Source organism: Kogia breviceps, chromosome 19, assembly GCF_026419965.1.
Source record: "Kogia breviceps isolate mKogBre1 chromosome 19, mKogBre1 haplotype 1, whole genome shotgun sequence".
Classification (NCBI taxonomy): domain Eukaryota; kingdom Metazoa; phylum Chordata; class Mammalia; order Artiodactyla; family Physeteridae; genus Kogia; species Kogia breviceps.
The window spans coordinates 22963123-22979498 of NC_081328.1; the positions used below are offsets into that span (position 1 = coordinate 22963123).

Genomic DNA, 16376 nt, shown 5'->3' on the forward strand with positions numbered 1-16376 from the left:
CCCCAGAATGGAGCACAACCCCTGGTATACAATAAATGTTGAATGAATGGTTAAAGAGTACACTTTCCAGTGCAATGGCTTATTTTCAGGAGGGGAGGTAAACTATATAGCATATTATCATTGATTAGTCACAGACTAGTCACTTGCAATATCAGAAGGTGTAGTGCTGTGCTTATGTCAAAGAGAATGACAGATCTTCCATTTATGTAACTTGGCATAAATTTCTTAAGCAATGCTCTTCCAGGTTAAAAAAAGAATAACAAAGTCTGAATACCTGACAGGTGTTCGTGGGCTGCCAATAAATCTTCGAGGTGACCGGATTTTTGGTTCAAAGGAAAACTTTTCTTTCACGCTTTCAAGTACAGATGGAGCCACATATGTAAAACCCTGAAAGACAGTAACAGTGGACTACAGAATAGGATTTTGTCATGTACATCAGAAAATGTGGTGGTTCAATCTCTGACATACCAAGACAATGATGTACACCTAAAATCACCAATGTGGATACTATCCAGTCTCCTCAATCTCATTTCACACCCATTACCTTCTTTCCAGTCATTTCTTGAGGCACAGACCTCCAGAGAGCAGAATTCTATTGAGCCCCATATGCCAGCAAACAAAATTTCACTCTACTGAAAGGAGTAGAACAAAACAGGAAAATGTAGGCTCTACATTAAGATGTTAAATACAAAGATAAATGCAAAGAAAATTCTAGTGTTTCTAGCCACATGCATATAAGCAACTAAGATTATCACCCCCAAACAGTTTCTCATTATTAGGCCAAAGTAAGAATAGAATTCTCTAACTTGGCACATGTGATCTTTCTGGTTTTATACCAATGAATAGACAGATTCAGATTTTCCTGATGAACAAGGGTCAGCATTGTGAAAACCTAATTTTAACAGACAGTAATGCAGTTTTGTTAGCTTTAGTTCTTTCTTGGACCTTGCTATTAGGCTACCAGCTATCATTTATCTTGCTGTTCATGTTCATCCCTGTAACAGTTAATCCTATACCTATCTTCCCTTCTATTTATTATTCTTGTCACTTATGAGTAGGCATTTGAGTTATAATAAAAAGACTCAATAAGGCTCTGGGTGAAGTCCTGAAGGGTAAGGTGCAATTCTGTAGAGCATATGCTCTGTCGTGACAGCTACATGTGGACTACGAAGGCCATTTCCCCGCATGTCCTTGTGGGTTAAAGCTGTAACTACCAAGAGGACCAGACTGTGCCTTAATCATCTTTGAATTTCCTTGAATTCTAATAGGAATTGAAACATTAATTGAACTGAAGTTACTACAGCCACAATCTCCAGATAAGTGGGCTGTTACTATTTTAAATTAATTTTAAAACAGATAAACTTTGTGTACAGAATTCTGGCTACAACCTAACAAATGAATTGTTCTTGTATTCATTAGTTAGCAATTTAAGTAATTAAGAAAAGCTCAACACGGATTTCCCTGGTGGTCCAGTGGTAAAGAATCTGCCTTCCAATGCAGGGGATGAGGGTTCAACCCCTGGTCAGGGAACTAAGATCCCACATGCTTTTGGGCAACTAAGCCTGCGTACCATAACTACTGAGCTTGTGCGCCTCAACTAGAGAGCCTGCGTGCCACAAACTACAGAGCCCTTGCACTCTGGAACCCACGCGCCACAACTACAGAGCCCACATGCCCTGGAACCCGTGCACCACGACTAGAGAAGAGAAAACCCGCACGCCACAGCTAGAGAAAAGCCTGCATGACACAACAAAGAGCCTGCGTGCCACAATGAAAGATCCTGCATGCCTCAACAAAGATACTGCGTGCCACAACTAAGACCCAACACAGCCAGAAATAAATAAACAAATAAAAAGATCAGCAGTACTTTAACTGGAATGAAAGCTTAGATACATAACTTTTGCCACCACAACTTTGGATTTCTTTGTAGTAAGGTGTTTCTAGACTTTTATTTTATGGGGGAAAACAATTGTCAAACTAGCTAAAACTCTATAATGCCCAGTTGAAGAAAAGGTCTGTATGTTAAATCAAAGGTATAAATTCCACATCAGTAGAAACCAAAATTCCACATCATGAGAGAAAAAAAGAAAGCAATGACACAATTAAAATGAATCATACCTACTTCCCTAACTGATAAGAGATTGTACTAAGGGGGATACAATAACTTTGCATTGTGCTGACATAATTTAACAACATGCATTCATCTTTCCCTCTTATGTAATTAAAATGCTATAAAATTATATTTTGCATGTATATTTTTATATCACCATATAATCATACATTTATAGAATTATTACCATTCAATGTTGTTTACTCAAAAGCATACTGTACTATGGTGACTTACGTGTTATTTTGCCCATACACAATTTTTGTATTCCATGCTAACTTTATTTTATTTATTTATTTATTTATTTTTTTGCGGTACGCGGGCCTCTCACTGTTGTGGCCTCTCCCGTTGCGGAGCACAGGATCCGGACGCGCAGGCTCAGCGGCCATGGCTCATGGGCCCAGCCGCTCCGTGGCATGTGGGATCTTCCCAGACCGGGGCACAAACCCGTGTCCCCTGCATCGGCAGGAAGACTCTCAACCACTGCGCCACCAGGGAAGCCCTCCATGCTAACTTTAGAACTGACCCTCCAGCCCCAAAGATACAACACTACTGTGGTGTGTTATACTGAGAGCATTATTTTTTTTAAAAAGTTTGAATGGGCTTCCCTGGTGGCGCACTGCTTGAGAGTCTGCCTGCCGATGCAGGGGACGCGGGTTTGTGCCCCAGTCCGGGAAGATCCCATATGCCGCGGAGCGACTGGGCCCATGAGCCATGGCCGCTGAGCCTGCACGTCCGGAGCCTGTGCTCCACACTGGGAGAGGCCACAGCAGTGGGAGGCCCGCGTACCGCAAAAAAAATTTTTAAAAACAAAAAACTTCCAAATGATTACTTTCTCCATATTCTATTCTCCCTAGGGATAATCCAAAAAGAAATGACAAAGGATAATGACAAATGACAAAGGAAACAAATGATATAAAATCGGGTAGATTATTCACATGACATGTAATTATAGTAATAAAATAAGCACTAGGCAAATAATATGCAATGATGGTCATCAGATATAAACCTATCATTTCTGTTAATCAAAATCTAAAATTTTGTCTCTCTATCTGAGGAGACAAGGTATAAATCAATACAGATACCTCCTCCTTAGGATTAATTTGCTTACAATCACATATGAACCAATATATTTTGATGTCAAATATTCACAATCAACAGGTTAAAAATCCCCTACAGACAAAAATCTTTAGCTGTTTCAGGAATAAAATAGTTACTATGAGCTCTTCTCCTACTGCTATGACTGTGTGGATTTCAGTTAAGATGCTGAGCCAAACATTTTAAGTCAGCGGGCTATTCAAAAAAAGGAATCATATACTCTGACTCTGATTGCTAAAATGGAATGCTGGATTATGAGAATGAATTTTCTAACTTATGAACAAGTTATAAGGGGATAACTTAAAAAAAAAAAAAGCACCTCAGGTTATCTACATGAACTATAAAGCAAGCAAACTGAAATTTTCTTATTAAAAAGGGCATTTCTTGCTGAAAAGGGCCCTTCCTCATACTTAAATTTCCCATGGCTACATTCGAAATTCTTTCACTTACCAGAAAGACCTGGTTGGCACTTTCACTGAGAGTTGAGTCATCTGGGCTGTCAACAGGTGTCTGACGTGTAAACTTTGAATCAAACTGACTCACATCCTCTTCAGATTGCTTTATAAAAAACAAAATGATTAGAAAATGGTGAACAGACTACATTATACATATCAATCAAATGCATTACATACATTAGAGAAGGCTCTAGATAGACCTCTTTTCTCAGGGTTTGACTGTAATAAAGTAGCAAAATAGCCTTACAGGCACAGATTGAAAAATAAATACAGGTGGAAAGTATCAAAGGTCAAACTACATCTTTAGAACACAGTTATCATTCCTATTAAAAATCTGAATATCTTCACTTCTCACAAAGCTTCAGTGTGGCTAGCCCACTGGTAAAATCCTTTTTAGAGACAATTTGTGCAGTTGGCAAATTTGTAATAAACTTGAAGCAGAGTTTAAACACAAAGCACATAATATGCTCTAGTTGAAGTTTCTTCCCATACCTTATTTCATTCCTTTAAATTTCTCAAGGAGCAAGAGTAATATTCTACTCTGTATGAGTATATTTTCTTGTGGAGGAATATTATCACCCAGATCTAACCACCAGATCTGTTTCTTTAATTTCTTCTCTCTGGTGCAACATCAAACCATGTGGTTGTGTCAAAAGAACCCAGCAACCGGGACTTCCCTGGCAGTCCAGTTACGACTCCGTGCTTCCACTTCCCGTGCAGGGGGCACAGGTTCCATCCCCAGTCGGGAAACTAAGATCCTGCATGCTGCACGGCCCCAAAAAAAGAACTCAAGAACCTACACAAAGAAACACCCAGTGTCTAAAGATGGGAAAAACTGAACATCAATAAAAATAACTGCAATGAATTGAAACATAAATATGTTAAACAGCATGAGTTCATAATTATACTAAAAAAAAAAATCACACAATTCATTGGCCAATTTTGGAAGATGTTAGGGAACTAATTCATTATTTTGCAAACTGGGAAAGAAACATTTATCCTGCCTTTCCTGTATAAACTGCACCTCAGGTAACCAAACAACTGATACAAGAGCATCTTTTTACAGAACAATTCCACCTAATAAATAAAGAATGAATAACAGTATTAGAGTAAGACAATTTTGCAAACCCCTAATGAAATTTTGGAACTAGGCTATAGATTCTCAACCTTAGCTCTATTGACATCTTGGGCCTGATGATTGTTGTTGTACGATGTTGTCCTGTGCATTATAGGATGTTTAGCAGCATTTCTGGCCTCTATCCCCTAAGTACCAGTAGCACTCCTCCCTAAGTTGTGACAACTTGTCTCTGACATTGCCAAATCAACCCTGGCTGAGAACCACTGATATAGGCAATAATCAATGATGACTAACATTTTTTTAAAAATGTGAGTACACATTATATCTTCTGATCAAAATATATAGTACCAAAAGTTTAATCTGAATCAGATCTAAACTAAATCTAAACTACCAGTTTCCAGAAATACAAGGAACAGATGAACATGGCTGAGGACAACATGGGGTTAAAATCAGCAAAATCAAAATGCAAGGAACCCTACAGGACAAATGGTCCAGTTTCTCCAATAAGTCCTCAAAGGAGGAATTGAGAGAGGATATCTATAGATGGAGAGACCTAAGAGACATAGTAACCAAACTATATAGGTCTTGACTGAATCCTTATTGAAACAAACCAACAGGAAAAAAAAGAAACAATTGGGGAAACTGTCAGCTTTTTAGTTGTGATGATAGCAGGTGGTTATGTTTATGTTTAAATAAGATGACTTAATAATTTTTGAAGCTGGATAGTTGGTATATGAGGGTTAATTATCCTTACAGTTATGTATGTTGAAATTTTAAAGCAAGTCACCTTGTGCTCCAGGACCAAATAATCATCATTATCCTATTCCTTCTCCTCCACCATCATCTCAAGAAATAGAAAAAGAAACTATCTTTTCTCAAATTTTGAGATGGGAAAAAGACAAGAACTAATACGCTAACTCATTTACTCATAAGCATATTGTTATGGTTTGAACTATGTCCCTCCAATATAATGAAGTTCTAACCCCCAGTACCTCAGAATGTGACCTTATTTGGAATGAAAGCCATTACAGATGTAATTAGTTAAGATAAGGTCATAATGGAGTAGGGAGGGATCCTAACCCAATATGACTGGTGTCCTTACAAAAAAGGGAAAATATGGACACAGATCTACACACAAGGAGAATGCCACATGAACATGAAGGCAGAGATAGGATGATGTGCCTACAAGCCAAGGAATGCCAAAGATTGCCAGCAAACCACCAAAAGTTAGGGGAGAGGCATGAAACAGTCTCTCACAAGCCTTCAGAAGTATCCAACCCTACCAACACCTTGATCCCGAACTTCTAGCCTCTAGAACTGTGACATAATAAATTTCTGTTTAAGCCACCTAGTTTGTGATACTTTGTTATAGAAAAGCAAATTCAAACTAGGGTTGGGTTAAGCAAAACAAAACAAAGCAAAAAACCACAAAAGTCCTAAGTACTTGAGATATTTAATCATCTTAGGCAACCAACTTTAAACTAGTTAATATAGCCATCAATTGCTGCTGGCAGTAGTTCCTGAAAAGACTGCAGAGGGACTTCCCTGGTGGCACAGTGGGTTGGACTCTGCACTCCCAATGCAGGGGACCTGGGTTCGATCCCTGGTCAGGGAACTAGATCCCACATGCATGCCGCAACTAAGAGTTCGCATGCCACAACTAAGGAGACGCCTGCCGCAACTAAGACCCAGTGCAACCAAATTAATTAATTAATTTTAAAAAACAACAGCACAGAATAAAGATTCTGAAGAGAGGATAGACCAAAGTTTTCAAACTATTAATAAATATAAATGTTTCTGAATGGTCTGATATTTTCTTATTGTAAAAAAGTGCCAGTTCCCTCAGATTATATGCTTTCATGAATACATACCAAAAGAGGTTTAAAGGGGGGCTCTACCTTCCGAGCCAGCAGTTCTTCCCAGTTAATATGTCTGAAGAATGGATGAGCCTGGGGAAGAACAAAACAAAAGAGCAGGAAGAAAGGTTAAGGGGAACAGACTTCACTGGACTGACTAATCAGCCTATTAGAAGTTACCAATCACAAAATAAGCTATACTTATAAGCAACTACCTATAACCTTCACAAATACATAAAATAGCATCATCTTCCCCACAAACCATCAAATATGCCAATCCCGACCTGAACTTCTCCAGCGTCCCCAGGACCAGCTCCAAGACGAGAAGCAGCATTTCTTTTCAGCAGCTTTAGGGAGGAAAAGAAACACACTGATGAACCTTACCTAGTCAAACTGATTATTTTTCTTTATAGAATTTGCATGTCTATTTTGCCTTGCAAATGTATGATTTATTAATTACTTCTAAATATTGTTTGGGAATAAAAAGAAAATCTTTAAACAAACAAGTTTGTCCTTTGCCTGCAAAAACTGTAGGCTTTTTTGTCAACACCTGTGTATGATTCTGTAGTCAAAATGTATATTCAGTTCTATCTATTTAAATCCTAGTAGTTGAAGTTCATGTGAGTGCCTGTTTCAGAACCCTACCTTTTTAAGCAGATCTCTGGCTTCTTGTGTGAGGTAGGGAGGCAAATTGAGTTTACATTTGAGGATTTTGTCAATTGTTTTCTTTCTATTCTCCCCAGTGAACGGGGGCTAAGAGTAGAAGAGAGTGAGAAAAATTAGCATAGAAAAAAATCAAATTTTAAATAACAGAATTATCCATTTCCTGAATTAGTCAGTTACACATAGAGATCAGAAATGTATGTTGTGATATGGGATGACTGCTAAAGACCTGTAGTTTTTGAGCAACGGCACAGAAAAAATAGCAAGGTCCTGGAAGGAACTGGGTTGCCACCATTAACGTGGTGTGATAATGAGTGAGCCATTTGCTTTTATGCTTCACTTTCTCCATTTATAAAATAAGGGCAGTATCTGTTTTACCTCTGTTTCGCAGGACCACAGGCCATGACATAGATCATCTAAATGAAAATATTTATAAAAGTACAGAGGCCCATAATACTACTAATAAAGCATCAGTAGTGTTAGATTTTTTAAAAATAACTTCATTGGTAACATTTTCAAAAAGCACAGGAAAGATCTCTTGCTGTAATGACTTAATAACTACTCAGCACAGACCATAATACATGCAGCTTTTAACTGTGCACCTACTGCTCCAGTCAGCATGTCATACATTAATGCTCCCAGACTCCACCAATCCACAGCACGATTGTGGCCACTTCTCATCAAGATTTCAGGGGCCCTACAAGGAGAAAAATAATATGCCTAAAACATTCACTATTTGCCTATCACCTGAATTAAAATTTTTAAAACAATCTACAGAACCAAGTGTTGCTACAGAAAATTTAGCACACTATTATTTAAACCAGGTAAAAGTTAGCCATTATCCCCAAACCAGTAATATTTCTTTGAACATGCAGCTTACATGTATTCTATTGTTCCACAAAATGTGTGTGTGACTGTTCCATCATGAATAGATTCTTTGCATAGTCCAAAATCTGTTAGTTTCACATGACCTACAATGAAAGATTATAGATGGTTATTCTGAGAATTCTATGTGCAATATTTGAATGTATCATACAAGACAATAACCTATCCTTCCATTTTACTTTTTCTGCCTTCAATTTATTTTTTGAGACATCAGGAACTAGCAAGTTTCCATCCATAAATGGGATGCTAAATAACCCTTTAAGGGTAGGGCAAAATTATCTTTGCCGGGACTTCCCTGGTGGCCAGTAGTTAAGAATCCGCCTGCCAATGCAAGAGACATGGGTTCAAGCCCTGGTCCGGGAAGATCCCACATGCCACGGAGCAACTAAGCCCGTGCACCACAACTACTGAGCCTGCGCTCTACAGCCCACGAGCCACAACTACTGAGCCCGCATGTCACAACTACTGAAGCCCATGTGCCTAGAGCCCATGCTCTACAACAACAGAAGCCACCGCAATGAGAAGCCCGCGCACCGCAACGAAGAGTAGCCCCCGCTTGCCGCAACTAGAGAAAGCCCGTGCGCAGCAACAAACACCCAAAGCAGCCAAAATAAAAAAAATTATCTTTGCCAATGATATAATCTATCTAGTAAAGGTAAAACAAAGATGAGAAAAAGGTGAAAAACAGCTTGTCTAAGGCTCTAGCTTTACCTATACCAAGAATCCTTTACCATCCTGAGCAAGTAAGTCCTGGGAAAACTTGAAGTCTGGATTACATACAGAGACCATAAAAAAGATCTTCTGCAGGTTAAACAAAGGTGTGACACTGTACTTCAAACATATAGCTTTTATCACCATGAACTGTGACCTGACAGTTCTTAAAACAGTCTTAGTCACTATAACAAGTTAGCTTATTCTGCCAATGCAGTTTGGAAAAAGAAATGAAATTGCTATATGGTGTGGAACCATCATCTTTGATCCAGAAAGTGAAAAACTCATCACCTTACACAAAGAACATCTCAGTTCAAGTTTAGCTTTAATGAACTGTCATTAGCTATCCAGTGGTTCAGCAACCCCAGGGACCGTACTGTTCCAAGTTTATTTCGAGAAAAGAAAAGGCAATGGACTATTAACTCAAATGTAGGTGTGTATTTTACTATGACACAGAAGAAGAAATATGACCTTTATTCTCACAGAGCCACCTGATACCCTCAGGTTATGGATCAAACAAGTTAACTAGTCACTTCCCTATTCTATCCCTTGCCTTAGAGTTCACAATCAGAATCTAAATTTGTGGCAGTGGGGCAGAACCGGGAGAGAGAGAGATACATAGATACCCGTGATGTATGTGGTTAAGTACATTTCTCCAAAAAAAAAAGGAAAAGAAAGCAAGAAACCCCCCACTATCTGAAACATTTATTCTGGCATCAGTTGTCCATAAACCACTTTCTGTACAAGAATTTAACACCATTAACTACCTCTTGCATCATTCGATAGACATCTAAGGATCAGCAGCTGCCACCAGCCCCCTGATACCCGAGTTGGTTGGCTGTTCCTTCGGGATGTGAGTGAATTGCCAAGTCTAGCCAGCCCAGATTACTCTCACATAAGTTGAACTGTCTGTAGCAGCATGCAGTGATGATCAAGGCTCACTCTGCTGTAGCTATAGCTGCACAGAATATTAGTCTGTCTGATTTTTACGTCTGTTGTTGTTGCAGACAGCAAGACTAAACTGATGCCTACTCAACATTTTACCCCCAAAGTTATATCAAATATTTTGGTTCAATTCTAATCCTTTCCTTTTTTATAGCATTAATAAAATTTATCATAAAAATATTGCTTCTAATACTTATGTATTTCATCAGTAAAGAAAACTCAATTTATAAAGTTAAGATTCACGCTCCAATTTAAGGAACCAACCAAAATTAGTATTTGGACTGGCTTCCTGCTCACCACACTTTATGTAAGGATTTCAAAAGAATGACAAGCTATAAAGAGTAAGGATTAAACTAGAAAAGGTAGTTGTGGCCAGTTATCCTCAATTCTCTTTAATCTCATCAACCATAAGTACAAGTATCATGATGCTATTAAGTTCTGAGGGAGGAATGTATAATAACTGACGCATAAATATGGGGCTTTGAAAATGACCATGACCTGTGTGGGAAGATTTTAAGATGATTATTTACTATAGAATTGTTTACAGTATATCTCCACCTTGGTGATTAAGCATGATATTCTCCGGCTTCAGGTCTCTGTAGATGATCCCCTTTTGATGTAAATGCCCCAAAGCCATGGAGATTTCTGCCAAGTAAAAGCTGGAAACAAAAGTGATTTAATAAAATTAAAAAGAGTAATCTACTCAAAGCAGTTTATGTATGGAGCAAAATTCCTTGAACGAAATAGACATGCACCAAAGACCAAATTAGTGGGAGTGGGGGTGGGTATGGGGAAAAGAGATGGCATAGGATGCTGCCAAAAGGCATGGAGACATTTATGTTTCACTCATTTAGTGAAACTATAAAATGTTTTATTTCATCATTAGAACATATTGCTAAAATTGCAAAGAAGTCCAGAATATGCCAGACTGTCACTGGTCGTGTTTTGTTCTGTCTATGTAGGAACTAGGCCAATAGTCATTCAGATCAAAGCAAATTTCTCCCACCCACCCCCAATTTTTAAATCCCATAGGAAATAGGAACTTTGTTATTCTCAGAGATCAAGTCTTAGTTTCAAAAATACCTTATAACCTGACCCTTAGAAGCCCACGCATCCCTTACTTAATACAGCTGCATATTTATATACAGCTCCTGCCCAGTTATCTTCCCTCCCTCTTGCCAGCCAGCCCACAACTATAAACTGTGTGACACTCAAATTTATCTACCTCAAAAGAATAAAGGGCTGAGTCAACCCTGTCTGGATTCGAAAAGCACAAGGCACTGCAATACTGGCTGCATAACAATGTTGCAATCCTGCAGATTACTCCAGGATGGAGAGGGTGTGTCCTAGAGGACTGAGGCAGTTTCACAACCAGCAGGACCACAAACACAGCCTCCAACATGGCTCAGAGAGCCTCCTCCAAAAAAGGGCACTTCATCCCTAAGGCTCTTAAATGCAGCTTCTGTGTTAGAAAAGGCCTGAAATTAAACAATGGAATGCAGTTTGGTAATTAAGGTAGAAAAAACAGTTAAGTGTTTTCTATTCATTTAATGTGTAGGATAAACTGATTTATTGTTACCCAATACTGTCATCTCACAAGAGGGTGTGTATATTTTTAATTTGAAGCAGATGCCATCTTAAGAAATATGAGGGTGGATCCCATCCTGGCCATTGAATCAATCCACAGATGATATGTGCAGGCTTATCACCTCCCTAAGACTGCACCTTGGGAACTGGAAAGTCTCCAAAAAAAGAGATGATTTCTGATACTTTCCATTGCTCCACACATAAAGTTTCACTGGAAAACCACACTCACCCAGAGCCAAGGCAGGCAGCTTACCAATTCAAGGAAAGAAAGCCCCAGTGAGAATGGTTCTGTTTGGAACTGGTGTGAAGAACGTTCCACCCAAAGCCTGGGGGCAAAGGAATGATGTGACCTCCAGTGGCTGCCAGGTCCCAAAGCTGCTCCTCCCTCTTAGAGTCCTGAGTGACCAACTGGCTCCAGAACAATTTATTGAATCATCTGGCTGCCCACAGTGGGAACAGGACTTTGCTTTTAATTATATGAATTATTACCTGAATCCATACAACCACAAAAACTTCACTTACCAGGCTGTGTCTTCCATAAATATTCCTTCTCTTTCTAACTGCATAAATAATTCTCCTCCTGTAAAGAAAAGAAAAAGACATTAGAAACAAAACAATCTTTTTTTTCCAACAATCCATTTCTAATGAGAAGGTTTGTGCTTTCCTTTTAGCCATAATTAAAAGACATCAACCCTTTAAAAATAAAAAACAGATCCTAAAAATTACAGGTTTAAAACTAAGTCCTCAGGATTCCATTTTTAGCAGTGTTCTTATTCTTATGTGAAATATACAAGTTTTCGAATTCTAGGTTTTACACCTATAAACTTCAAAATATTTACAGATTCCAGACCTGCGGTTAAAGAAAAAAATCTTGATTAAAGCTTCTCTAACATTTTACCAGCATATAGAAAAATGTTACTATGTAATTAAACCATCCTTGCAAATTAGTGAATGCCCATATTCCACGTTTTTAGAACTCTTAAACTGCATGAATTTGGCAATGTCCTTGTAAATAGTATGGCACTATTTGAATATCAAAATAAACAATGATAATAAAGTGTGATATCCTACTGAAAAATCTTAGAATCCATGAGTCCACAATGATGTAAATCAGTGAATAGATAAATGGAAAGCTCTTCGTTACAGCAGAATGCCAAATAATAAATGAAGAAGCCATGATGGAATAAGAAAAATCACTTGGCAATCATCATAGTCAATTGTTTCAGGCAAGAATCAATGGATGCTAAAACTGTATGTGAAAGCTTGGTGAGAGATGAGATATTTAAATAATTTCAAAGTATCTCCTAAGATACTTACTAATTACAAAAGGAAAATTTCACCAGAAAAAAAAAACTGGCAGACATCACCTTATACATATGATCAAAGTTAACATCAACAGTAATGGAACAAAGATACAATCATGTACCTCTTGCTCTGATACACAGAGAAGGACACAATGTCACTTCGATGGTCCTCCCAAAAATGCATAACCTGAATCTAATCCTGAGGAAACACCATATAAGCCCAAATTGATGCATTCTACAAAGTAACTAAACTGTACTTTTCAAAAATGTCAAGGTCATGAAAGACAAAGAAAGACTGAGGAACTGTTCCAGATTAAAGGAAACTGAGAGATTATTGTATTAATGTTAATTTCCTATTTTGATAATTCTAGTACAGTTATGTAAGATACTGTCGTTAATTTTAGAAAAATATACATTGAAGTATTTAGGGGTAAAGGGAAATCATGTCTGTGACATTCTCTTAAATAGTTCAGGAAAAAAAATTATGAATATATATACACATATCTGTGTGTATATATACATCTATATACACACGTACATATACAGAGAGGGAGAGAAAGAGAATGATGAAACAAAACAATGTGGTAAAATGATAACACTTCGGGAATCTAGGTGAAGAGTTCTTGGGAATTCTTTGTCCTGTTCTTACAACTTTTTTGTGGAAATCGGAAACTATGTTAAAATAAAGGTACAAGAAAAAAACTCACAAAAAAGTGACTAAATTCTGCAACTTTCTGTTCCATGTTACAGGCTCTTGTGAAATCTGTTTTTCAGAAAACAAGTGTGTTTGCTGGAAATACATAACCTGTGATCTTGAAATGCTATGGAGTACCACAAATTCCTAGGAGACGGTAAGCCCTGGAAAAGGTGGGTGATTTCCAATGTAAACTGCAAAATCTATCAATAAGACTACATTAAACAAAAAACTCTTCTGTTTAAAGATGCAATACCAAGGGGCTTCCCTGGTGGCGCAGTGGTTGAGAGTCCGCCTGCCGATACAGGGGACGCGGGTTCGTGCCCCGGTCCGGGAAGATCCCACATGCCGCAGAGCGGCTGGGCCCGTGAGCCATGGCCACTGAGCCTGCGCGTCCAGAGCCTGTGCTCCGCAGAGGGAGAGGCCTCAACAGTGAGAGGCCCCTGTACCGCAAAAAAAAAAAAAAAAAAAAGATGCAATACCAAGAATACTCATTACCTTAAATAACACTCTAAGTTTTCCATGTCAGTTTAGAAAAAAATAAATCAGTCGTTTATTTGAATTATATTATCTTACCCAAGTGTAGTCAATTTAATAGCTATCAATTAGCTATTTGCTATTTTAATTGATTACAATGGGATTAAGATAAAATATTACAGATGGGGAAAAAGACTTAACCTTTAAAGTTTCCTTCACATTTGTCTGCAAAAAAGAAACATTTCATCACATCTGAATTCCTTATGTCAATTTTAAGAACTATTTGGTCACATTGGGAAAAAGCATTTTTCTATTGGAAAATAATGTTTTGACCAAGTTTCTGGAGCTAATGCAAATAATTACACCAAGCTGTGTACTGACCGCTGAGATACTCTAGGATGAGGTAGAGTTTTCCACCAGTCTGAAAGGCATAAATTAAATCCACAATGAAGGGATGCTTTACTTCCTCCAGAATATTCCGTTCTGCTTTTGTATGAGCTGTATCTTTAGCATTTCTTACTATCATTGCCTAAAGGAAAAGAGATGATCTATAAGAACAAAGTAGTAGACATTTTTATCCTATAGTAACTGGAAAATCTATTTTGTGCTTTTCTTGCCAACATTAAACTATTAATCAGAGTTCCCACTGGAGACTGAGATAGGGGTAATGGAAGACATTCACTTCTTATACACATCTGCACTGTTTGGATTTTTTGTAGTAAACATGTAAATGAAAACCTAAATAATCTGTTTTAATGTAAACAGATCAATTTTATTCATATAGTCACTAACTGCTGAATGTCTACTATTTTACAGGCTCTTAACAAGAAAGCAGAACCAACAGAAGGAGTCTCTAGCCCACAGGAGCCCAAAGTCCCAGGGAAGAGACATGAGTCAATGGAGCTAAGCACAAGGTGCCATGAGAACTACATCTGACCTGGCAAGAAGTGTTCCTGGAGGTGGAGATACCTAAGCTGTATCATAAAAAGTTATTGGGCTTCCCTAGTGGCGCAGTGGTTGAGAATCCGCCTGCCGATGCAGGAGACACGGGTTCGTGCCCTGGTCCGGGAAGATCCCACATGCCGCGGAGCAACTAAGCCCGTGAGCCATGGCCGCTGAGCCTGTGCGTCCGGAGCCTGTGCTCCGCAACGGGAGAGGCCACAACAGTGAGAGGCCCGCATACCGCAAAAAAAAAAAAAAAAAAAAAAAAAAAGTTATTAAGATGAAATGTAGAGGGTAAAAAAAAAAAAAAAAAGGCATTCCTAGTGCAAAAGAGGCTTGACAGGACGGGACATGTCTTAAGGATCTAAAAGTAGTTCAGTATGGTTAGAAGTGGTTAGGACATGTATTAGGCTGGACATATAGGAAATGGAAGGCTTGGGCATCTAGGCAAAGGCATTTGAATCTTATTTTAGAGGCAGAGGAGAAATGCTGAGGTAAGATAAATGAATAGCCTTTGGCTTTAAGAAAGACAGTTCTAGTAGCAGTGTGAAGTATTAGGGAAGAAATGACACCAGTTAGAAGGCTAGTAAACTAAGCAAGAAGTAAAACCTGTAACTAAGAAAATGAAGGTGGGGGAAAAAAGGGTAAAAGTGCATCATTAGCTGACTAATGAGATATGAGAAGAAATGATGATACCATGGTTTCTGTGTAAGTAATGGTGTCATTCAATACCAGGGACTGGAAACAAAGAAAAAAGTTTTGGGAAATGATATATTGCTTTGGACATGCTAAGTCTTAAATTCTAAGTTCTTGTACACCTCTAGTAACATGAAAAAGCATATATACGTGGCCATTAGTTGCAATATTATTTGTAAAAGTGAAACATTAGAAACAACCTAAATGCCCATGCATAGGATACTGCATGAAAACCCTGTGTAAAAAAGCTATAAAAAGAATGAGGAACATCTCTGAAAGCAAGGTGCAAAAGAGCATATATGGCACAGCAGTAACACAGTATGCTACCTTTTGTGTAACGATGGAAATAAGAATATATATAATAGGTACATGCTTATATCTGCAATAATGAGCACACCTAAATTCAGCCAAAAGCTAATGATACAGGGAATTCCCTGGCGGTCCAGAGGTCAGGACTCGGTGCTCTCACTGCCAAGGGCCCAGGGCCAATCCCTAGTTGGGGAACTAAGATCCCACATGCCATGTGGCATGGCCAAAAAAATAATATAACATAACATAAAACATCCCAACAAGAAACCTATTTAAAAAAAAAAAAAAAGCTAATGACAGTGGAAAGGCAGGAAAGGGAATGGGACCTCTGAGCAAAACCTGAAGGGTTTTATTATTCATTTCTTTTCTTACCTAAATCAAATACCATTATTGTGATTATTAAATTCTGAACCATGTTAATGTTTTATACATTTCAAAAATAAAATTAAATCTGGATGGGGGAGGGAAATAAAATTGAATACAACAGAAATACATAAATTTAATTGACTATTACTTTGATAATTTTACCACAAAAGGAAAATAAAGATACTTAAATAACTTTACACTGA

General features: G+C 38.1%; 1 protein-coding gene across 6 annotated transcripts in view; it reads right to left on the reverse strand.

Annotated features, from left to right (window-relative positions):
- Nucleotides 1-16376, reverse strand: part of RPS6KB1 (ribosomal protein S6 kinase B1) — a 44652-nt gene that overhangs the window by 10598 nt on the left and 17678 nt on the right. For 5 of the 6 annotated variants that reach the window (XR_010838260.1, XR_010838261.1, XM_059047733.2 and 2 more), the window contains exons 5-14: nucleotides 14242-14389; nucleotides 11908-11965; nucleotides 10357-10457; nucleotides 8138-8228; nucleotides 7864-7954; nucleotides 7240-7347; nucleotides 6879-6941; nucleotides 6610-6687; nucleotides 3656-3763; nucleotides 275-387 (exon numbers count right to left, since the gene is read on the reverse strand). Coding sequence is in view for 4 of the 6 variants with exons in the window: in XM_059047733.2 (XP_058903716.1) it covers nucleotides 275-387; nucleotides 3656-3763; nucleotides 6610-6687; nucleotides 6879-6941; nucleotides 7240-7347; nucleotides 7864-7954; nucleotides 8138-8228; nucleotides 10357-10457; nucleotides 11908-11965; nucleotides 14242-14389 (959 nt within the window). In the remaining 2 variants the exon portion in view is untranslated. Of the gene's footprint in view, nucleotides 1-274; nucleotides 388-3655; nucleotides 3764-6609; nucleotides 6688-6878; nucleotides 6942-7239; nucleotides 7348-7863; nucleotides 7955-8137; nucleotides 8229-10356; nucleotides 10458-11152; nucleotides 11277-11907; nucleotides 11966-14241; nucleotides 14390-16376 lie in introns of those variants that run through there. The other variant, XM_067021654.1, reaches the window with a different exon arrangement.